The 25,396-nt window shown below is 35.7% G+C and overlaps 1 protein-coding gene across 2 annotated transcripts in view; it reads right to left on the reverse strand.

Moving 5' to 3' along the window:
• LOC150091367 (protein kinase C-like 3) overlaps positions 1-25,396 on the reverse strand; it is a 232,124-nt gene that overhangs the window by 97,929 nt on the left and 108,799 nt on the right. For both annotated transcript variants that reach the window (XM_090383488.1, XM_090383479.1), the window contains exon 4: positions 15,314-15,399. In XM_090383488.1, the coding sequence (XP_090239614.1) occupies positions 15,314-15,399 (86 nt within the window). The remainder of the gene's footprint in view (positions 1-15,313; positions 15,400-25,396) is intronic.

Consider the following 25,396-nt stretch of genomic DNA (forward strand, 5'->3'; position numbering starts at 1 on the left):
CATTTACTGAATAAAACATTTAATGAGAAAATTTTTTTGATAATTAACAAAATTTAAGATGCTGTTTTAGTTCACTTTCTGGGTGGGCAGTAGGTTGGACACCGCTGTGAGCACTGTGTGAACTGTAAGCACCCCGTTCGAGAATTAGGAGAGAGCGATTTTTCTTTTACCCTGACAAATATCTTTTGCTTCACGGCAGTGTATTATTCACATTATTCAAATTTTCCCTATCTCTGTTTACATGGTCACAGTACCTGAATATTCGAATGATACTGGCATTTTGGACAGTTTCAAAAAAAAAAAAAAAAAAGAAAAAAGAAAGAAAAGAAACGAAAAATTCAAATTTAAGAACTAGTGACAATACTGATGACGAGAAAGGGAAAACGAGTCAGAAAAAGGAAAGAAGTTGGCATGGGGTGTCGGATGAGAACTTAATAAAAATTTGGAATATTCTACAAAAACTTGATTATGAAATTATTTTTACTTATGTTATTTATTTTTACTTATTATTTTTAGGGTCCGTAGTCTAATGAAGGACTCTTATAATGTCACTCGGTTGTCTGTCTGTCCATCCGTCTGTCACAGCATTGTATCTCTGGAACCACTCAATCTACTGACTTGAAATTTTAGATGGGTTTGTACTAGGGCTTGCATAAAACCGAGAAATTTCAAAACCGAGTTTAACCGAAGTTTACTCTTAAAACCGGTTTTAAAACCGATTTTCTCAGACTTAGGGAAAATAAATAAAAGCTTATAATACAGGTATTTATTTAATCTTGGATAGATTGTACAAATCGTAATCAAATCTTTTAAACAAAATCTATCAACTCTTATAGTAAAAAAAATAAAAAAATTAAAATGCTCCAAAAAAGTAACCAGCTTGAGATTATACAAAATTACAAATTGTATTCAAATCCTTTGAATAAAAACTATCTTCTTGTACAGTAAACAAAAAATAATAAGCCCTATAATAATAAATAAATAAAAATAATGTGAAAAAAAACAGCTTGGGGAAATTACTTTACTATTTTTTGCTCAGCTTTTTTCTGAAAATGATCCTTTAAAAAACAGTATATTAAGCATTTTTCCTGATAGACTTGATCTTATTTTGTGTTAAAGAGACCAGTGATCGAAAACACTCTCTCAGATTGGACACTTGTTGGTTTAATGGTCAGCAGTGCTCTATAAACTTTCTCCAGCTTTTCACTTCTACTGCTAGTTGCCTCCAAAATTTTAAATTCTTTGCTGATTTCCAATTCACTCGAATATTTTGAAGGCTCTTCAGTTAATCTCTTTATTGCACTATCGTACTCTCGCATGAGTGTATCCCCAACATCGGAACTAGACGAGTCTTTGTTTCTTCTAAAAGAACAGTTCGTTTACTTTCAGTTTCTTCATTCAACGCTAAGACTCCTTCGGAATGTTTTGCAAATAATATCTGATAAATCTCTTCAGCATGCTTTTTCAAAACTTGCTTACTTGGAAAATCAAAAGTTCTTGAACCTGAATCTTCTTTCCTAAACTTTTTGAGGTTGTTTAGATAGCTCAGCAAAGCCACAGTTTGGCAATTTCGTCTTGCATTGTAACGCTGCAAAAGGCTTTGGTGCAACTTCGAAGTAAATGGGTTTTCTGCTGTATCAAGCTTAGCAAGCAGAAATTCTATTGAAAACTCTGCTTTAAATAGGTCTGTATCTTCTGAGGTTATAGTCTTCAGAATCATTTCAACTGGTCGCAAAGTTTCACGTAGCAATCCAAGTGTTTTCCAGTCATCGTCAGACACAGCTTCAGTTGACAGTACTGCACATAGAGCGTTTGGAATGCAATTTTTCAATTTCAATAATCTCTCAATCATATAGAATGTGCTATCCCATCTAGTCTTGCAATCTAATATAAGTTTATATTCTTTCCAATTAAATTTTGCTTTAATAAAATTTTGTAATATGTCATTTTTGTAGGCGATTTTCGAAAAAGCTTGCAAATTTTTCTGACTTTGTTAATAGTTTGTGCAATATTGGCCATTGGATTGAAGAAATAAATGAGCTCATCGGTAAAGTCGGTTTGATGAAGCATGCCTTGCTGTCTTTCTTCAACTTCTTCATAATCACTACTTTCTTCATTATTTTCATTTTCTTCATTATCTTTGGGAGACTCAGAGACTGTGGCACCATAATCGGTTGCTTTTTCATAAAGTACATATATAACTGACAGATGTATACAATGGGCTAAACATCGTTGATGATTAGGCGTAATTTGCTTGCCAAACTTAATCATCATTGCTGCTCCATCGGTGGTGCAGGCAACAATATCCTCATCCAAGTTCAAACCAAATTCCTTCAAGTGTCCATTCACAATTTGCTCAGTTCTTCTGCTATCAAGTGAACCATTAATCTCAATAAGACCTAACGACCAATGATTGTCTTTTGAATGCACATTTATATTCATATACCTTTTTATTTTGTATAGACGTATATTCGTCTAGAGTCAATGAATACCGTGCACCCAAAACCAATGAATTTTTGAAATGCTGAATGAGTTCTTCTTTCTTAGTTTTATAATAATTCAGAACCATATTTTTAATTCCATTCACAGGCTGGTGATAATTTATCGTATTTATTTCTCTGAAGGTGAAGGCTTGATTGTATACACTCAGTCTTGGCAATTGAATTAAAAGAAAATCCATCTAAAGCAGCTAATTTTGAAATCTCTTCTTCCATAGATTTTTTAACGATAAAGTTTTCTAATGTTCTTACCATTTTTAGGGGAGGTTCACTGTTATCTTGTTTAATATCAATCTGATGCATTTTCTTTAAATGCAATATCAAAGATGGTGTAGATCTTCCAGATGACTTCATTATCTTCAGACATTTTGAACATTGTGCTTCATCTTTGCTTTTTCGAGCAAAATAATTCCACACATTTCATTTCATCTTAGACATATTCAGAGTAATAAATATTAATTAGTAGGAATTTATATCACTGACAATTTTAAATAAAAATATTAAAGATAAAAAAGGCACAATACTATGTGTCACTGCCGCAAGCACTGAATGAAGAGTCTAAAGGAGGCAAGTTTCTAAATTTTCACGAAAGAAATTTTTTATTTATTTACTTGCAATTTTTTTCCCCAATTAAATCTATTGTATTTTAAAAATTACACAACAGCTAAATTTGGTGAAGCTGCTTTTTGGAGAACATTTTTTCACAAATTTAATTGGAATAAAGAAGCAAAAAACTTTCTACGATTGAAATTTGATGCAATATTCAGCGAATCTGTTTCTAGTGGGTAACCACGAATAAGGCGCATTCCATAACTTGCCTGGCGAACAAGATAGATGGAACGGAGAAATGTTGAGCATTTTCTTTTACGCTATTGCTCCGACTCACTCAGTCGTAAATGAGTACACCTGCATCGTGCCATGATGCAGGTGGGAAGATAAAAGGTACCCCACCTAGATTTGGGCCACTTGCCCGTGAGATTCGTACCTTAAAATAAAATAAAAAACATGTTTAAAACATAAAGCAGTTGAACAATCCAGACAAACGAACAAACAAAAGAAAATGTGCGTAACAAAAAAACTACATTCGAGGGCTAACTAAAAAAAATATTTGAATCCGGTTTTAGAAGCTCGGTTTCGGTTTTAACAACTCAATATTAAAACCGGATTTAACCGGTTTATAAAACCGGTTTGCAAGCCCTAGTTTGTACACATGTGGACCAACATAACACCATATTGAGCATTGTTTACAAAAATTTGTCTGAGAAATTGGGGGGGGGGGGACAAAATGTTGTTGACACCCTATAGTTTATTATACACCATTGAAAAGAGCTCAACGGGTAGGTTTAAAATATTTTTAAAATTAAAAATGGCAGCACCAGACAGGAAAATGTGAGTCATTTTCGTATATCGAAAATGACCCTCTATTTCCATCGCTAATGGAGCTAAAAATTTAAAAATCACATTAGCTACGTGTTATTCAATGTTATAAAGGGAAAACTATTCCGATTGAAATCTATCATTTACTTTTTGTGTTAAAATTAAAAAACCAAATTTTTATTGCACTTCGATAGCGCATTTCTTTGTACTAAGTAACTCTCCTTTTGGTGACAAAAAGGTTGCTAAATAGTTAGTTAATAATTCTATAAAGGTCATTTATAAATTTTGTGACAAGAAGTATTTTTTAACAATTTTCAAAGCTGGAGTTGTCCCGTAAAGGAGGTACTCAGAGAGCCAGTGTTGAGGCGGAGGTGGTGGGGGAGGTGCCTGTGCGAGTCTTGTACAGCCCTCATCTACCAGTTGCTTCGTCACTACAGACCCTTCATCCTGAGTGCCTAGCACTTGGTAGTTGACCGATTTATTTACTTATTTTAATCACATTTTACTTATTTTTTTTATATACTTGAATAATAAATTTATGCTTAATAAACTGTGTTAATATACTAAATTTGTTGTTCTTATTCCAAAAACATTACTATGACAGTAACAATATCAGGGAAAAAAAAAAAATTTAAAAGTACTTTTCATACCCTTTTAATTTTCAATTTTTCCTGATAGCAAAGAATGAGTACTAGCACCTATTTTTTTACATAAAAAGCACTGCCTATAATACAAATTCTTTAGTTGCAGATGAAACCATTGAAGTAGTAGTAGTAGTAGTGGCATGTGATGCAAGAAAGCAAGTGTATAAGCTTATGCAGCATCAGCCAAAAAAAAAAAAAAAAATCACAGCATTCCCTCCAAATGCCTGTCCAGTTCCTCCTTAAATTTATTCAACCTATCAGCTTCCACAACGACAGATGGAAGTTTGTTCCAGCAATTAACCACCCGCTGGCTAAAGGAAAATTTCCGCACATCTATTCTACATCTGTCTTTTCTTAATTTGAATTTATGCCCCCTTAGGTTCGTAATCTGAACAAGTGGAAGGATCGCATCAGAATTCAGCGTGCTCAACCCATTCAAGGCCTTATACATGTCAATCAGATCACCGTGCAGGTGCCTAGTCTCCAGCCACTGCAATTTGCAGAACTTAAGCCTCTCTTGGTAAGAGGATCCCTTCATTCCCCTCACCAACCTTGTTGCCCTTCTCTGTACACCATCAAGCAAATCTACATCCTTCCTAAAATGAGGCCTCCAGACCTGTACAGAGTACTCAAGGCGTGGCCTGACCATTGCCATATACAGAGGGACAATCACCTCCTTTTCCCTGCTAGCAAAATTCCTATATATCATTGACAAAACCCCATGACCTGCCCTGGAAGCCTGTCTGCATTGCTCAGAAAACTTCATATCTGACTGCACAATTACTCCCAGGTCTTTCATTTTCTACCACCTTAAGTGTAGTACCAAACAGTTGGTATGTTTCTCTGAGGTTACTTCTACCCATATGCAGTACTTTGCATTTGTCAAGATTTATACCACGGATATCATTCTGAAGAACAATTAGCAAGTATGCGAAATAAAATTCATAAAATGTCAGTGACTGAAACTGCAGGTCTTCTATACATTCCATCATTATTAAAAGGAAAACCGTACACAATTACTACAAATATAGATGTGATCGACGGATTGGTAAATGGTGCAATTGGTACTTTAGTATATTTTGAATTTGAGGATGATGAAACAGTCAAACGAGTATGGATGAAATTTCCTGAGTCAAAAATAGGACATAACCTTCAATCTTGTTATAAACAATATGTGAAAGATAAACATTTACCTAGTCAATCTGTACCTATTATAAAACAATCAACTATAATTCCATTCAAAAACAACAGGAAATTAACAAGTAGATGTACACAATTTCCTTTAGTATGTGATTGTACTTTGACTATACATAAATCTCAAGGAGGGACCTTTGACAAAGTTGTATATAATTATAGTAAAAAAGGCCTACGTGCTCTGGATTCATTACGAAAACTTTTTATTTTTGTTGCTCAGAGCAAAACTATAAATACAACTAATGAGCTTTCGGCTGGGAGGCAGCCTTCTTCAGATTGAATACATGAATGGCAGTTGGAATAGAGATGTGCACTGCCAGGATGGTGCGTGAGGCGCGTGGTTAATTGTTTGATGCTTGTGGCTGTGACATATCGTGGTGACGTGGCCAGCGTTTGTCTATGGATAGAATTACTGCCTCTGTGATGGGGTTAACTTGGCAACCACTGTTCCTGTTCAAGGAGGCATCCGAGCATTTTATATTTAACGATTCCAACCAGGTGCGCTTTAGGTAATGGTGGGACCTGTCCACAACCACGACATCGCGGTATGGGTCGATGTCGTGGCGGGTTGTCCAGACATGCTCGGCGATAGCTGAGTGTTCTATATCTGCCAAGCGGATCGCCCTTTTATGTTCTGAGAGACGTTTCTCGAGTCGACGTCCAGTCTCTCCAAAGTAGCAGCTGGTGCAGTCACGGCAAGAGATGCGGTAGACCAAACCGCTCTGTAGAAGAGTGGGGACGGGTGTTTTTACGTTGGAGATAAGAGAACGCAGTTTCTTGCCTGGGAGTTGGATGCACTTTATCCCATATGATTTTAGAATTCTACCGATCTGTTGTGACAGGTTGGGGTAGTATGGGATAAATGCCCTCGTGGATGACTCGTCCCTGTTGGCGTTGTTGTTGGTCGTCACGTTGTCGCGTGCCTGTAGATCACACCTGTCAAGGACGTCGATGGGATAGCCACACCTCGTAAGGTCTACTTTGACTCTGGTGATCTCTTTGCGTCTTTCATCTGCGGAGCTGGAGTGTGTCCAGCTCCGCAGATGAAACCACGGGGCCACCTCCTCTCCACTGCCCGAACCTTGCTAACTCGCGCCTGGACACACTCCAGCTCCGCAGATGAAAGACGCAAAGAGATCACCAGAGTCAAAGTAGACCTTACGAGGTGTGGCTATCCCATCGACGTCCTTGACAGGTGTGATCTACAGGCACGCGACAACGTGACGACCAACAACAACGCCAACAGGGACGAGTCATCCACGAGGGCATTTATCCCATACTACCCCAACCTGTCACAACAGATCGGTAGAATTCTAAAATCATATGGGATAAAGTGCATCCAACTCCCAGGCAAGAAACTGCGTTCTCTTATCTCCAACGTAAAAACACCCGTCCCCACTCTTCTACAGAGCGGTTTGGTCTACCGCATCTCTTGCCGTGACTGCACCAGCTGCTACTTTGGAGAGACTGGACGTCGACTCGAGAAACGTCTCTCAGAACATAAAAGGGCGATCCGCTTGGCAGATATAGAACACTCAGCTATCGCCGAGCATGTCTGGACAACCCGCCACGACATCGACCCATACCGCGATGTCGTGGTTGTGGACAGGTCCCAACTTTACCTAAAGCGCACCTGGTTGGAATCGTTAAATATAAAATGCTCGGATGCCTCCTTGAACAGGAACAGTGGTTGCCAAGTTAACCCCATCACAGAGGCAGTAATTCTATCCATAGACAAATGCTGGCCACGTCACCACGATATGTCACAGCCACAAGCATCAAACAATTAACCACGCGCCTCACGCACCATCCTGGCAGTGCACATCTCTATTCCAACTGCCATTCATGTATTCAATCTGAAGAAGGCTGCCTCCCAGCCGAAAGCTCATTAGTTGTATTTATAGTTTTGCTCTGAGCAACAAAAATAAAAAGTTTTCGTTTTTGTATATAATTATGTGAAAGATCATCAACAGCAACTTATATACGTGGCATTATCTCAAGCGACTTCATTGCAAGGTTTATATATTACAAATCCCCATGACGATTTCACATTTCACCACGGCAAAGCTATTAGTAATATAGAACTTCGTGCTGAACTAGATCACTTGAAAAATAATAAGCTAACATCTCTGCAGGATGAACTGCAAGATTTCATACAAAGTGGTATATCTATATCGTCAATGAACGTACATTGTTTACGGGCCCATGTTCGAGATAACGAAACGGACACAATCTTACAGCAATCCAAAATATTGATATTAAGTGACACATGGTTGGATAATGATGAAGATATATTACTTAAACCATTCCAATGTGTGACTCAATTTAAAAGGTCGGATGTTCCTAGTGTTAGTGTTGCGATATATCAACATGAACATTCAACTATCATCAGTACACCGCATATCTTTGCACAACATTAGAGCAGCCATGCGACAGCGGTATCAGATGAAATTGGAGACATTTGTGGATCTTTGTGCAAATTCAATAGCGAATCCATTTTCATTGTTGCCATATACATCACTCCAGGTATGTCATTAGATTTAATTCAAAAATTCATAAACAAGAATTTGATGCCGTATTCCATTGAAGAAAATTATTGGAAGAGCCACTGGATCATATACCTATAGTTCTCGCTGGTGATTTCAACCTAGAATTAAATTCTGAGGCTGTAAAGAAGTTTTGTAAATTTATGAAAGATGTCTTCAATTTAGATATTAAGTCAAATACTTTAGTAAATACTACACATAATGGAACAACAATCGATGGAGTATTCACTTGGAAATTAAAATCATTTGAGTGTCAAAATTATACAGTGGACTCCCGCTAATCCGAACATCCGCCTAATCCGAACACGTTTTGGTCGGCGGAGAGGAAATTTTTTAGTTAGGAAAATATACATTTTTTGTATTTTCCAGTTAAATTTAAATGGCATTAATGGTACAAAAACATTTAGAATTCCACAAAACAATTGTATTTTATTGTAGTACTGTACTAATACAAAATTAATAAATCAGTGTTTGACATGGCCTATTAAAATTACAGATCTATACTTACACACCAAAACAGGAACAAAAGTCATTTTTCAGAAGTAACAAACTCTGTTAGTTTCTTTTGACGTAACGATGAAAATCGGCTAGATGATGCTATGTTTCGCCACCGCTTCATAAACATGTAGTCTGCCGGTGTAGCACTGGGATGTTGTTCTAAGTAGCGTAAAGTGAGGTCAAGGGCCGCTGTCGCATCTGTGTGCGACACAAGTTGTTCCGCAGAAACGCTGGGCTCGTCATCACTCCTGTCATCATTCTGCTTGGAGTCTTCTTGGGTGACAGCTGCCACGATGTCCTCATCCGACAGGTTTTCATGACCTATTCCATCCGCTGCAATCCACTCGTTAATGTCAGATTCTATTGCTTCCTCGCACCCGGGAATTTCCTGTACGAGCTGAATTAATTGTTCTATGTCATTGTTTTCGTCAGAGCTATCGACAAAGCTGAGAGAGGGCCATAATTTCTTCCACGATCTTTGTATGGACTGCTCGGTTACACCCTCCCACAACTCAGCAACCCAATATACAACATCTTTTAAGTTCACTTGTTTCATTTTCTCATGTAAAGAAAGTGAATTGGTGTTATCTTCTATCAAGGACCTAAGATATTTCTTTCTGTATGGAAGCTTGATAGACTGTAACACCCCCCTGGTCCATGGGCTGTAATAACGGTGTTACATTAGGCGGTAAAAAAGCTGCCTTTATATCCCCTGATGTCAACTCGGAAATGTCTGGGTGCGACGGCGCATTGTCTATGAGGAGAATGGCACGAGGTGGCAAATCATTTTCATTGCTGAAACGTTTCACTGCTGGGACAAATTGATTATGAAACCACTCAATGAAAAGCTGTCTATTCATCCAAGCTTTTTTTTGACTTTTATAATGAACTGGAAGATTGTTAATGTTCATATTTTTAAAAGCTCTCGGCTTCGCTGATTTACCGATCATCATCAAAGGTAGCTTGTGATTTCCTGAAGCATTACTACAAGCTATCAATGTCACTCGCTCCTTATTCATTTTAAAACCTGGGGCACGCATTTCTTGTTGAGATGCTAGACTTTTTGTGGGCAAAGCCTTAAAATTTAAACTTGTCTCATCAGCGTTATATATCTGCTGAGGTGAATAATGTGATACCAAATCAGCGAACTCACCCAAATATTTCTCTGCTGCAGCATGATCAGCTGATAATTGCTCCCCGGTGATTGTTAGCTGGCGCATCCCATGGCACTTCTTCCAGCGATCAAACCAACCGGTACTCGCACTAAATGATTCATCACCTTTCATTAGTTTGTTGAGATGAATGGCCTTTTCTCTAACAAGAGGTTCACTTAGGGGTGTTCCCCTTCCTCTTTCCTGAGTGAACCACATGAATAAGGCTTTATCAAGCTTGTCAAACGTTGAGGGCCTTACTGTTTGTCGATTTTCAACTGATTTTTCTGAAGTAGAGGTACAAAACTGCTCATTCTTTGCGCGTTTTTTTTTTCCAGTCAGTTACTGTGGCCTTGCCCACTCCAAACTCTATTGCTAATTTCGTTGCACTTTTCCCCCTTGTCCAGCCTTTTCAAAACTTCCAGCTTATCTTTCAACGTACACGTTGTGTGTTTCCGTTTCGTGGCCATTGTGGCAGCAGACTGAACTAAACTAAACTATAAAATGTAATGTAGAGCGAAGATATAAACATTCATGTTTAATGCACAATGTCGCGTGCAATTAGTCACAGTGTGGAGGGGGGGTTGCTTCCGGTGTGTTACGCTCGCGTACAAACGCTAGTAGGCTTACTATACATTCATTCCTTAATAAACTAGACCTGTTTTACTGCTTGCTTCTGCATTATTGCAGTTATTCGGCTAATCCGAAATTCTGCTAATCCGAACAGGGCTCGGTCCCAATTAGTTCGAACTAGCGGGAGTCTAGTGTATATCTTATTTCAGTTACCATACACAATTAATTTTAGTGTTATTATAATATATATTATACGAATTATTTCATTGTACACTAGTACAATGAAAAATTCCATTCATCGTATTTCATTGTACTGAAATTATTTTTTCAATAAAAATAATGTAGCAATACTTTTTTTTATTTATTTTACTGTACCAGTTTCATAATGAGTTCCTGCAGTAAAGACATTTTTAACAGCTGTCGCTGTGACATTATCAGTCTCAGAGTAGAGCAGCAGCAACTCATTATGTACCTGGTACATCATTTTTTTTTTAATATTATTATTATTCTGAAAAGCCCATATTAAAAAAAATGACAAGTAATATCTGTAAACAGAATGCATTATCACTGAAAATGAAAATGCAGCTGTTACAAGCAATTAAAAACAAAATATGGAATTCCAAATTCAACTTTGTTGAATGATTATAAAAAAGTCATAAAAAAATAACTTCTGCGTGTTTGAGAGTGGCAAGTTTGAACTTTACGATAACGGAAGCATTATGTACAGCAAAGCATGAAAATTTAAACACAGCACTATTCATTTTGTTCATACAAGTAAAGGTGCCAAATGCTGCAATTTCTAGCCCTCTTTTAATGCAAAAGGCAAAATCCTTAGCTGCAAATTGAGTTCACTTCTTATCAAGGATTGTTGGCATGCTTCAAGAAGAAAATGGCATTGTGTTTCAGAATATTTGTGATGAATCATGGGAGGTTTCTAATGGCATTGCATCAGGTTGGATAACTTGCCTTGCCTTCACTACTCAAAACCTACACAGCCAGGGATATTTACAATGCAGATGAAATAGGTTTTTTTTTCATTGCCTTTGAATAAAAAATTTGGTGCTTAAAGGTGATCTTGTGTTCTGGGGGGGGGGGGGGATAAAAAGAGTGTATTACTGTGATGGTTGTAATTCAGATAATTCTGAAAATTTGTCTTCATTTGTGATTGGAAGGTTTTTAAATCCTTGCTATTTTAAAAGATTTAAGAAATTGCCAGCCGAATACAAATAAAATAAAAATAAAAGTAAAAGTAAACAAAAAAGGTTTGATAACAGTCCTGTCCATCTGAATATGAGAAACTTTCAGTCTATCAATTTAATCTTCCTGCCACCTAATATCTCAAAAATACTGCAGCCATGTGATCAGGATATAATTAAAAATCTGAAATATTAGTATTGAAAATTATTGCTGTAGATATTCATTTGTAGCATTGAATCAAAAAAGAGGATTTGTGAGCTTTGATGCTTTTGGATTCCCTTCATTTGTTGTATGCCCCCAGGTCTGTTACTGAAAAATAAAAAGATTAAAATTTTTTGTTACTCTGGATTCTCTCTCTTCCTCCAACATCCAGTGCTATTTTATATAAAAATAAGAATAAACCTTTGGAATATAATATCTTCAGACATGTGTCCTCCTGTCTGAGTGTGTTTAGTGAACACGCTCGATGATTATATTGCAACAGATGACCATACTGTCAAAGCACAAATTTTAACAATGTTGTGGATACTGTTAAGACCAGAGTACACAGAGAAAGTGGGTGACCATAGTGATAATTATAAGGCATTTTCCACACCAAGCACTTTGAATCTTCTTAGAATGTTAAAAAGTGTGTACCATTTCCTGAACATTCACACAGGTAAAGAAAATATACACATGAAATGGTGGATAATTTGGAACAATCTGTAGGAAAAAAATTTTTTTACAATGCCACTTTAGAAAAAAAAAATTATGGATTTTCTTACTTCAAATGTAGTAATAATGTCACTGGTATAGAAAGAAAATCATTCAAATTATTACACTGTACAGTACATGATATGTAAATTATTTTTTTGTTCATATAATTGATAGAATCATGAGTTTTGATAAGATTTTAAAAACTTAACATTTCCATAATGTCAAATACAGTTAATGTGAAATTCAGATAACATGAAAAATTGTTATAGTCCTCAAAATTTCATGTTAACTGGGTTCCACTGTACGAGGTGCTACCCAAAAGTTCCCGTAATGTATTTATAGAATAAATTAGACTCACCCTGGGTCTTATTCACCACTGTCATCTTTGAAGTAGTCCCCTTGAAAGCATGAACACCAATCCCAGAACTTCTCACATGATTTGAATGCATCCTAAAAGTCCTTTGTCATAGTGTTTAGCACTGCCTGCAATTCGATTTGGATATCCTCTACGCTGTCAAATCTCTGACCCTTCAACTTGATTTTCATTCTTGGGAAGAGGAAGAAGTTGCAGGGGGCTGTCTGGAAAATAAGGGGGGAGGGACAATTTTCATGTTGTTGGATGCCAAAAACTGCGCCATAACGAGAGATGTGTGGTCCTGCACTTTGTCATGATGGACCCAGTTCTTTGTGTGCCACTTCTCTGGATGTTTCCCCATGACATCTACCCTTAACTGCCTCAGGACATCAGAGTAGAACTTTGCGTTGATGGTCTGGCCAGGAGGGACAAATTCCTTAAGGATAATCTCATCAGTGTCCAAAAAACAGATCAGCATGGACTTCACATTGCTCCTCACTTGCTGGGCTTTCTTCGGTCGGGCGAAGATGGGCTCTTCCACTGGGATGATTGTTTCTTGGTTTCTGGGTTATATCCAACTCTTGTCACCAGTGATGACTGTAGAAAGGAAGTTTTGATCACTCCTGGCCCATTCTTGAAGATCTCTGCTAACTTCCCTGCGATGCTGCTTTTGGTCTTCACTCAGTAACCGTGGCACAAACTTGGCCGTAATCTGTCTCATGTTCAACTTGTCAGACAAAATCTGCTGGCACATGCCATATGATAGTCCTATAATGCTACAAATGTTATGGATGGTCCGCCTCTGGTCTTCGCTGATCACCACACAAACTTTTTCTACATTTTCCGGGGTGGTACTTGATGATAGACACCCAGAGTGATTGTCATCATCAACTGACATTCAACCATTTTAAAAACAGTTAAACCAGTAGTAGGTCTGTGTCTGGCCTAAAGCATTGTCACCAAAAGCTTGTTTTAACTTCTTATGGGTTTCTGCTGCTGTATCATTAAGAAGGAACCAAACTGTATGCAAGCATATTGCTCTCACATCAGCCATCACAAACTACGCAAAACACATCACCAAAGAACTGTGCATAAATATTATTATTATTATTAGCCATATGGTGCAAGGAAGCCTGAGGCTTATGCTGCACCAGTGAAAAAAAAAAACTCTGAGTTACCCTGAGAGAGAGAGAGAGAGAAGTAGGAGGGAATCGCCAAGAATGAGAAGAATGATGACATCCGGCTCAGGACCTTGGGTGTGCTAAGCCCATACTCACCAGATGTGAGCCCCTGGGGTAATTCAATGACTCTATCCAGCCTGATGCCACGTGGCACACCGATTCACAAAGGATGCATGCAGTGTTACCTAGCACCACAAGTCTGTACTAGATGTAGTTCCTATGTAACATTCAAATTTCGGGAACATTTGGGTAGCACCTCATATAACAATTTTCACTCAAAATGACTTCAAGAATCATCTCCTGAAGTTATGCCATACAATCATGAATCACCCTGTATACACTATCCTCTAACATTTATTTGGGACACTAGATAAAAAAAAAATCTGGTTAGCAAAAAAAGAAATTTTTAACAGTGTATAAATCTCCATGAGTTTTAATGAAATTAATAACCCTCAGGACATTTCCTACAAAAATAAAAGGTTTTGTAATGTGGAGACTGGAGCTTGTTCCACTCCTCCCAAAACATTGTGGCTGGTTCTCTGCTTGAACTAGGATGTCTTATTCTCATACTCAATTGTCATTCCAAAAGGTGTTCAATTGGATTCAGATTTAAGCTGTGGGTTGGAAATGGCAGGTTCACTACACATTATTCTCCTCAAATCAGAGTTGTACTGATTGTGCTTTGAATTTATATAATGCAGGTAAGGCAGAATGGTTCAGAATAATATAAAAGATAGCTGCATTCACATGGCTTTATTTGGAGAACCAGTGAACCAAGTTCAAACCATGTAAGACAGGAAATATCATCACACTATTACCCAACCCGTTTGTCCAAAACAGTCTGGATAAAACTTCTTGGGACATATTCCATACCAAGGTGCATCCGTCTTGCTTGAAGTGTGTAACAGAATTAATGACTCCACATCATATTCTGCACTGCTGTAATGTCCAATGCTTCTTTTTTTCACACTAGGTTAGCAACAATGGTAAACCACTCTAAAAATTGTTTCTTTGATGGCTATTAGTCTTGCATTTATTTGACTGTCTTGAATCAGCTTAGCTAGTTAAGGGTGACTCTGGAGTCATTAATGGTGGTCAACTTGGCTTGGAATGAATGGTTGCAGTACTTTGTCTTCTATCAGTGTACATTTCAACAGCAATTTTAGGTATCCCACTCTTTCTGTTATCTGGTGAATGGATTCTTGTGAGGTATCTAGGCCCTTTCTTGTTCCACTAACTGGCACTGAGTATTTATGCCTTTTATTCTAATTTCAATTCATACCGATATCTACAGGTCATATGACTTTTGTAGTTAACCATTACTTCCCATACAGAACGTGTGTAGGTCCCAATACATGTTTGAAGATTGTGCATGTATCCATACTCATCAAGTACCCACCTACCGTACTTATGCCAAAATCTGTGAGCTTTAAGGATCCGTCTGCTGTCACAAGAATATTGTTGAGTTTCAAGTCTCTATAAATGATACCTTTAAAATAAATATTGAATGTCTGTAATCAACACTCATACAATTTAGATTAACAATTTACAACAATTAACAATTTAATGTTAATTATTTTAAAATTAATTTTTTCTATTAATAAAAAGTCATTAAAAAAAAAGGCAAAAAAACATCACAATTAATAACTTAAGCAAAGAACAAAGGCCAAAGAACTGTTATAAAATTTTAAGTGTTAAATTTTCTAAAGATAAAATTTAACAAAATATATGCATCTTGACAATGACAATTTGTAAATTTTACTGCACAACAGATTATTATAAGAGTAAATCTTATTTAAAATATATTTTTTAAAACCTACTATTAATAACTTCAGATGTGAGAAAATATCCTATGAAAGCTGCAATTGGAAAATTGAATTTTCTAATCACAGCTTGATCGAAAAATCAATTGATTTTCCAATCAAGCTGTGACCTTCAGTACCTTTCATGTACATTATGAAGTAATTTGGCAGCAGTAAAACTTTTAGACTTTACTGCATTTATGACACAAATGGGAGAAGTTTAAAATGGAGAAGCCTTGCTTTCAGTTTAATCTTTGAATGGATGTATCCAGTGGTGAGATTCAAATAATTTAACAACCGGTTCGCTGCCCTAATGACCGTTCTAAGTATAAAAAAACTATATACCGAAAGGTAGTTTATTATTTCATGCAGTTAATACTTAAATAAGAACAACAAAAGAGGTCCACAAAACTAGATTATGTTATAAGAAAGAGTTGTAAAATATTAATGAAAAAATATTAAATAATACTTGACAAAAAACAATAAAACTGTTATTTAAGATATTTACATATTGCTTCTTGACTGGCGTCCTCACTTGCAATTTTCTTCGCTTTTATCCGAGCATCATCGGCTGAGTGATTTATCCTTAACCATCTTTTCACTGTAGGAGTAGAATCCCATTACTTTAGAAGTAGGCCGATTAGACTAATAATCATTGTGTTTGATATATTAGAAACAGTTAGGTGACTTCTCTTTTCTGAACATATTATGTTCATCTTTGAAAAACCCCTTTCCGCTTCTGCTGAACTTACAGCAATTGTTCTGACAATATTTTTTGCTCTTTGAACACTTTCAGGAATTGCATAATTCTGGGAATTTTTTAAAACGTTTTCCACGAAATCTCGAATAATCATTAATATCAATTTGGTAATTAAAAATGTCATTAAATATGAGCAATTGTTCTTCAGCTTCTTTCCATGGAACTAGTACTTCTTTAATATTCCAGTAATCTGGCTCCAAAAAATTGAGAAATTGTAATTTATTCCTATCTTGAAATTGGCTACAACTTGCTTTTAAATGTTCACAATCCATTAGTCTTTTTTTCAAATTCGTTACAATGTTTTCTAAAAGTCTTTCCCGAGGAAGCCCGAAAAATCGATGATTTTCTACAAATTTTATATTTTTGAGGGTTTCTGAAGTAATTAATTCATCAACTTTTTTTTCGTATGGACCCTTTTCCTTTCCAAGCATTTGAAATGCTTTAATAGATCTTATCATGAGTTTTTCAGTCTTTATTATGCGATAAGAGAAATTTTGTTTAAAATATCAATCATCAATGCTAAATCAGTTATAAAATATATATTTTCAAGACTGGCAGCCATACCTAAGTACTTTTTATTTGAATAAAAATAGTGATGTAGCGCTGGATAAGTGCACCACACAGCTAGGGTTGACCCTAAACTACAAGCAGCCCATCTTGGTCCCAAAACTCTACCAATCTTTATAATTTCAATTCCAAGTTTTTCAGATATTTTGGAAAGTTCAATTTGGTTCTTATTGGATTGATGAAAAATAGTATATATCTTATCAATAAATATTTTAAAATGATTTACTTGCTTTATTTCCTTTATCGAATCATCTGAAGCAAGATGGAGGCGATGATTTAAACAGTGCCATATTATTATGTTTGGAAACTCTTTTGCAATCCTAGTGCTCACTCCAGATTTTCTCCCAAGCATAACGCTGGCACCATCGGAGCAAAATCCTATTAAATGTTTTTCTAGGTAGTTCTTAGTAAGCTCAACATTATTTAAACTTTCCATAACTGAAAAACATATTGTCTCTGCATCTTGTTTTTCCAATTCAAGTAGTTCAAAAAATTTTTGGTGATGCAACTGAATCTTCAACTTTTAAGAAAAGTATAATAACTCGTTTGCAGGATATCATTCAAGCTTCGTCAATAATCCAACATATTTTCAGATTATTTTCAATAATTTTATTAAATATTTCTTTTTTAATTTCCTTTGCAATGAAATCAACTACTTTCACAGCAGTTTTACGAGAATGTAATCCTATTCCCATATCTAATCCATTTTTAATTTGCACTTCTATCTCATCTTCTATGTTTGAAAACGGTTTACATCTTTTTGCCAGGCTGTAAACTGTATCAAATACTTTACAAGTAGCACTTAAATATTTTTCATTCGTCGTATCTATTACTTTTGTTATTGAATCCTGCTCGCATTGTTTTAAGTTCTCTTTACAAATGTTATGAGCTTTTTATGAAAAATGTTCTTTCATTTTTTTACTTAGAGAAGCTTGTTGTACCTCTTTATTTTTCCCTGATGCCTCAATCTGAAAACATTTCCATTCTTTTGACACAAGAACACTTTTCTCTTTTATAAAGTCATATTTTGCACAATACTCGCAACCTAACTTGTTGTTAAAAATTACCAGTCCGTCAAATTTTTCTTTAAAATTGTTATATTGTTGCGGTGTTCAGCATTCAGGAAGATTATTTTCAATTTTGGAGTTATCGTTTTTTATTTCAATAAATGACATGCTGTTTTCTTCAAGTTGGAGTGGTTGTGCTTGTGACTGTTTTGTACCATCCAAGGCCAATTCTGATACAACAAATTCTGATTTTGGTTTCTTATTGAAAAAATCTGTCAAACTCTGTTGCCTTTTCATTCTTTTAAGGGCTACTGCAAAAAATTTTAAAAATGTTTTATTTTAATATATTATAGAGCAGGAGTGGATATGTGCCTATATATTTGAATATTTTTACTGGTTCTGTCCACATTGGTCATATCATAAACTTTTATAAACTGTGCTTATACCATTGATAAACATCGGTCAGAACATACATTTTCTTCATTTTATCGATACTAAACGAAAATTTCTTGCTGAATTAATAAATTGCATAGGCTATGCAGATTAAATACGATAGAATAATGTGTATGACAAACCTGTTTGTCACAGGAAAGTTGTGATAAAAACGTCTTAATTACCATGTGCACACTGGCACAAGGATTCCAACATGGAAGAACATTCTTCATGGCTTTCGAAATGGGCAATAAGATAACCCTTGAAATCTATATTTCTATTGGTTTGTTGTGTCCTAGCTTCCTATTGTTTTTATTGATCGGGGAACACCAACGCACTCATATCTCATGTGAATTTAGGGCGTAACACAAAGCTGAAACAAATGACAGTGTGTCACCCCCTGGTTGTTTGGCACTTTTTCTCTTTACATTATATGTTTGTTTACTTAAGTAACAAACGTGAGGGAATAAAAATGTAGTATTTCATCAAAGGTATAATGAATTTTATGAAATGAATAAATAAATATTACAAGCATAGTTCCATCTAATTTTTTTCACCTATGGACAGAATGAACATTACTACGGGCACTTGGAATATGCTGTTGCATAGATGAACGTTAAAAAAGAGTAAGGAATGTAAATTTCCACATTGGGTGGCTGCCCAGGCGCCCATCTTAGAGAGAACCCTGATCACAAGTGCCATTTTAACAACCGGTTCGCCGAACTCAACAAAAAATTAGGTATCGGTTCTGCCGAACCGGTGCAAACCGGCTGAATCCCACCACTGGATGTATCCCTGCATAAAGAGTTTCCCTCAACGCCTCTTACAGGGTATTTAAAAATTAAAATGCCTATTAGAGTTGATTCCAACTACAAATAACACTAGTTATTTTATTTACAAATTAAAATATCTATCAGAATTGATGTGACATGTGAATTACAATAATTAAACCAAGTGATATAATATAAAGTGAATTTTACTGTACAAAGGATTACAATTTACACTACACAGTACTTTACTCTATCAGAGTGACATCAATTTTGGTATTCCTCAACTAATGTTTTTACTTTTGATCAGCATCATTTTGTGTTAGAAATGGAGAAGTGTGGTCATAAAAAAATATAAAATAACAGGCATACTCTTAACTTTCAGAGCACTTTATGCAAGGTATGCCTGCCTGTGCCCACTGGCAGCCTTCTCTTAAGGTCCATTTGTTGCAGCAATCTGGCTTCACTATGCTTCCAACAGTGTAACAAATTGTTTGCGGCAGAAGAGAAATTGGATACCCATTTGAGTAACAGATTCCTTGAGGCAGAAAATATAATTTTCACTATTGTTAAAAAAAGCACTGTTATGCTCTTTTAATTTGAAAAATTTTCCAAACAATCAATTACTGTAACTACAGACATAGTCATAAATATTGACTAGCAGAAATAAGCTTGTGTGGCAGTGTTATAAGCTTGTGAATGGTGGTATGTGAAACTGATGGTTACAAAATAAAAAAATTAAAAAACTACTGCCATACGACTATAATATTTTAATGTCAGAGCAGAATACTGCAATGTACAGAAAATTTCACTGAGAAATATTTAAATTTTCCTGTGCCATGAGTATTTTGAGTTGTAAAGATTTCATTCTGATGGTTAAAACTCCTTCAATCATTGTTCAGCTTTCAGTTTTTTTATTATATATAGTATTTGTATTCATTCTACAGTTTTCAACTGTATTTGCATACATTGTTGTAGTCATTCTCATGTCCATTACACTGTTACAGTAAAGAATAATATTTAAAGTCCACAATTTTAGAACCATATCCTGGAATTAACAATAGTATTGACATTATGCTGTATGCCTAAATATGGAGAATATAAATATATAAAATGATGAATTTGCAATTTAAAACAAATTGATTATTCAGAGATTTGTCTATAATAGTATTAACAGAAATACTGGTGGTCCCATCTAGGGATAAAAGAGCCTATAATGATTAAAACTCAATGATTTCCTGAAATGCTGCTTTAGGCAGGACCACAAAAAAGGGAATGGAATGCATTGCACCTGGACGTCAACACAAGAGTCCACCTCTAATTTTATTTATGTGCTCTTATGCATATAAATATATATATTTTTTTTTTTCAGACAAGATTGCCCCTTAAATATATGCTATGACTGCAGTTTAACTGCATTCTGTCTAGATGGTCCTGCATTACTTCTTTAACATTAACAGTGACTTCATTATGTTCCTCGGAACAAAAGTCAAGCTAATAGGTCTGTAATTAGTCATATCACCTTTTGATCTCCCTTTGTGAACTGGGGATACATTTGCATCTCCAGACCACAGGGACCTCCCCTGAATCCAAGGATGCTTTCATAATTCTGGGGTTTTCTCACATGTTTTTCTGTCTCCCTTTATATAATTGGATAGATCCCATTTACCCCAAGGTGACTTTTTTTACATTTATCTTCAACAATTTCTCTTCTATCTTCCTCTCAGTTATCATAAAATCATTTAGCTCCTTGTTGGAATCTGATAAACTTCTGGTATTCTCATCCCTAAAAATTTCCTCATGTGTGACTGTAGACGTAAAATACCAATTCAGTTTTTCAGCAATCTCAGCTGGATTCCAATCTAAAGTATTAAGATTTAATTACCGTTACAAAAGAAAACAGATATTAAATTAAGTAAAACCAAATACCTAAAGATTACATTCTTACCTGCTGTCAGACTCCTCTTGCCACTGCTTCTAGAAACCTGAAGTGCATACATGCAAGGGCATACACACCAGTAGTTAATTTACAGGTGATGGATTAAGACCATTAGCCAATGGAATGTTGCCAAGTTTTCAACACTGGATCTGGTGGTTCTTGTGTAGTGGTGCCCTTTGCTCTCATACTTCGAACATCAGGGTTGGTGTGCAATTGGTTCTGGGAGGTCTGTAGGGGATTGTATGTAAGCTGCTCCTCTGGATATCGGGACTATTTTCTTTCCTTGGTTTTTCATTTCTTCTTCAATTTTCTATAAAGTATTTAAGGGCAAAGGCCTCATGCTATGAGGTAGAATGAGATAAGCTACATATTAGTTCTTCAATTTTCTTATCAAAAAGGTTGAAATATTGTGGGTTGAATTCAACTCCCTATTTTCTGTTATTGCTGAGGCTCTGTACATTTTTATGAAGAAAGCTTCTTTAAATTTCCTCCTGTTGTATTTTATCAGTAGAAAGGATTCTGGCGCTATTGAAATCCTAAGTGTCATCACATTGCAATGCATGTAGGGCTGTGTTGGACTTTAGGACTGTTCCATATTGTACATCATCTTTATGCTTTTTGTATATAGGAGAATCGTTGTTGTTGTATTGCATTCTGTTAGACTGTGGAATCCTGATGCTGGGTAAAGCCCCCAGTAATGTCTTTGCTTAACTTACTGTGCACTATTTTATTTTGCATTGACATAATTGTAGAACTTAGTTCATTTCTATTATTCCATATTGCAATTTTTATTATTGTTAATGGTAATTCTAACTTTGCTATCCCTCCTTTAAGTCTCATAACATTAACATTACTGAGTTGACAAAACATTGCCTTGTTGTCAAAGTATTGTACTATGATGGTTATCTTTTCTCTTGTAACTGTTCCGATAATATACCTAGCATTTGTACTTGGTTTAACAGTGTCTTTATATTAAAATCATTTGTAATGGAGTAACACATAATGCTGTCTTTTCAAATAATTGAGTCTAATTTAGTACATATAATGTTTATTATTACTTTTTATTTCTCTGATCATTGTACAATATCCTTCATATTGTATGACTGTCATCCCTTAGATATTTTTGGCTGCTTCAGCTTACACTCATTTCACAAATTAATAAGAATCAGGAAACAAAAATTAACTGAAGCCTTATATTTGAACCCACAAATGTTAGCTATTAGAAACTGCCTCAAACATTATATCAGCATGCAAAATCAAGGCATGCAAAATGTACTTTTCACTCTATTTAAAACACTGCATATAAGAATATTAGTTTAATATTATACAATTCTTTGAGAAATTTCTGAAAAAAAAAAAACTAAGAATTGGGAGATGAGGAGCTTTTCTTCTATGTTATTACAAAAAACGAAGGCAGAAAATCATATAAGTTTCCTCCATGTCGGAAATGGTAAAATCATAAACAATCCTGCCAGAATTGTAGATGAGATGAATAGGTATTTTTCACCCATTTTTACAAATGAAAGCAGATTTGAATGAGAGGAACAGAGAGTGAGAGAGAGAGAATCAGGTTAGTTATACTGAGTGTCCTTGAAATTGATATTTATTGGGGGAATGGTTCATTAAGATACAAGAAGGAAAGTCTACACTCAGTCTGAAGTACAGTAAACCCCCGCTATTCGTGGGGGTTACGTTCCTGACAATTGCCGCGAATACTGAGTTATGGCTCCCATAGTAATAAAGGGGTTCCGTTCCAAAGTATGAAATATATAAGAAAAACTAGTCAAAAATTGTGTCTATGTATGTATTATATATACCTTCATAATATGACTATGTACATAGACAGTACATAGTGAAATGCAAGCATATAGCATCAAAATGAAAATAAGAAACAATTTAATATTAAATGTAATATTTATTAGAAATTTCAAACAAATCTTTCAAACCAGCGCCTTTGCTAGCTAAAAAAACTTATCCCACCAGAGCTATCACCAGTTTCGCTAAAGTGTTGATAAAGGAGTCTTGCCTTTTCACGAATGATGAGTGAACTTAACGGAATTTTATTTTGAGTTCGGTCTTCTATCCACAGATTTAAAGCCTTTTCCGTTTTTTCTAATTTAACATCACGAGTTACAGAGCAAATTTTTGAAGCAATTAGCATGTTTTCACAGACACTACGGCGGATTTTTTCTTCCAGTTTTTTGATTGATCGTACCGTTGACTCATTGATTTTATAATGTTTTGCTACTGAGAATACACTTTCACCATTAGAAATTTTGTCTAATAACTCAATTTTATTCGCTAATGTCATCACCTTCTTTGATCTTTTCACATTTCCCTTGTTATTCGCAGCCATATTTTTGTACGGGTTAGAAATAACTTGTCCACAATAAAGTCACTTTCTTCCGTTAACACACTCGAAAAAGTCTGTTTTACACTGCAAAACGGTAGATTTATCACTTTTGTAAGCATATCAATTTATAAATTGATAAATTTATTCAATTTATAAGCATATAAATTAAAAGCAAACGACGAAACCTTCCATGACAAGCGCATAACACCCACTGAACAAGGATTAGCGAGAAACATCCAAGCCGGGGGATTTTATCACCCCTCTCCCCCCACCCACTGAGCGCTGTTTTGACCGGGAAAGATAATTTTAGCCACGCCCATGTTTTTTTATGGAGGAAAATGTTCACAGCGCTTTAAAATTCACATTTTTTTAGGTTTCATTTTATATTAAATCAGCGACCGCGAATACAGATACCGCGAATAGCGGGGGTTTACTGTACAAACAACAGGTTTTGAGTTAAAGTGTTAAACAGATTAGTGACATCATTTCCACATTTAGCATTTTGCAAACATAATGAAGTTAGGTACGGAAATCAGATTGTTGCACAAAATGTTATGTAAATTGTCATACTGCATTTTTCATAAAATACATGATGAAAATGTAAGGCTACAATAAATGGACTGGTGCTATGGTTCAGTAACTTCAATTACCTGTATAGCAAGTAAAAGTGCATTAAGATTAGCAGAATATGCTGACATTCACTTTGTCTAGCATTTCATTCACGTGGTGTACGTGAATGAAATGCTAGAGCTGCAGCCACTGAATACTAGCATTATTTTTCAACAAAGCGAGACCCTAATTAACATGTACACATCAAGTACACATACATGTCAACGTCCACTGTAATTTGAGGGAATAGGGTACAGTGAAAGGGCATCAAGACCGAGGCCAGCCCCAATCGTATTCTACACAAGCAGAGGAAGAGGTGCTAGATATCATGACATTAGATCTCTCCACCAGCACAAGAAGAGTTGCTGCATCCCAAAACCTTCATTTGGCACACAACATGAACACAGGCTGTATGCATACCATATGTAGAGGTAGAGAGTTCACTGGAAGCAGGAGTTACTGATATGATTAAGTATGGATACTTAATCATATCAGTAACAGCTTTGACTTTCTTGTCAATATCCTGTGGACTGATGAGTCAACATTTACACGAGATGGACTATTCAACATACCCAATCTCTATTCATGGTCAGTGAAAAATCCTCACGCTATTCAGCAATTTCATTTCCCAGTGGGGTTTAGCTTCAATATGTGGGCTGGAATTGTAGGAGATAACTTTATTCATCATGAATTCTCTGTCTGCCTAAATGCTGATCATTATTTACAGATTTGCAGAGGACATTACCAACACTTCTGGAAGTGTATGTACCAAAATGTAGTTTCAGCACAATGGAGCACCTCCAGATTGGCAACAAGTAAGAACATTCTTAAATGATTGTTATCAAAATCACTGGATTATTCAAAGAGGTTCCACTTCTTGGCCACCATGCTGTCCTGACCTTGACTCATAATTAACATAACCATGGCCACAACAGCCATGGAAAACAAAATAACAAATTGTAAAGTGCAGGAGGCCTGGACTACATCTGACCACTGTGCAATTACATTCTAACTGGTATTCCAACTAGATAAAATCCCCCTCCCATTATATGACATAATGAGATATAACATAAATAGGCAAATTGGATAAGATTTTCAGAAACATTAAATTCCACCTTTCAGGGAATTTCTCCATATCATAATGATCAATTACATCCTGATGAACAAGTGTCAAAATTTAATAAACTAATAATGATGCCATATTTAAAAAGAAAATCTCCCAGGGAAAATGCAGTCCTCTGGTGGTGCCC

This window comes from Mastigoproctus giganteus, chromosome 1, assembly GCF_048544385.1.
Source record: "Mastigoproctus giganteus isolate SK-2022 chromosome 1, ASM4854438v1, whole genome shotgun sequence".
Lineage (NCBI taxonomy): Eukaryota > Metazoa > Arthropoda > Arachnida > Uropygi > Thelyphonidae > Mastigoproctus > Mastigoproctus giganteus.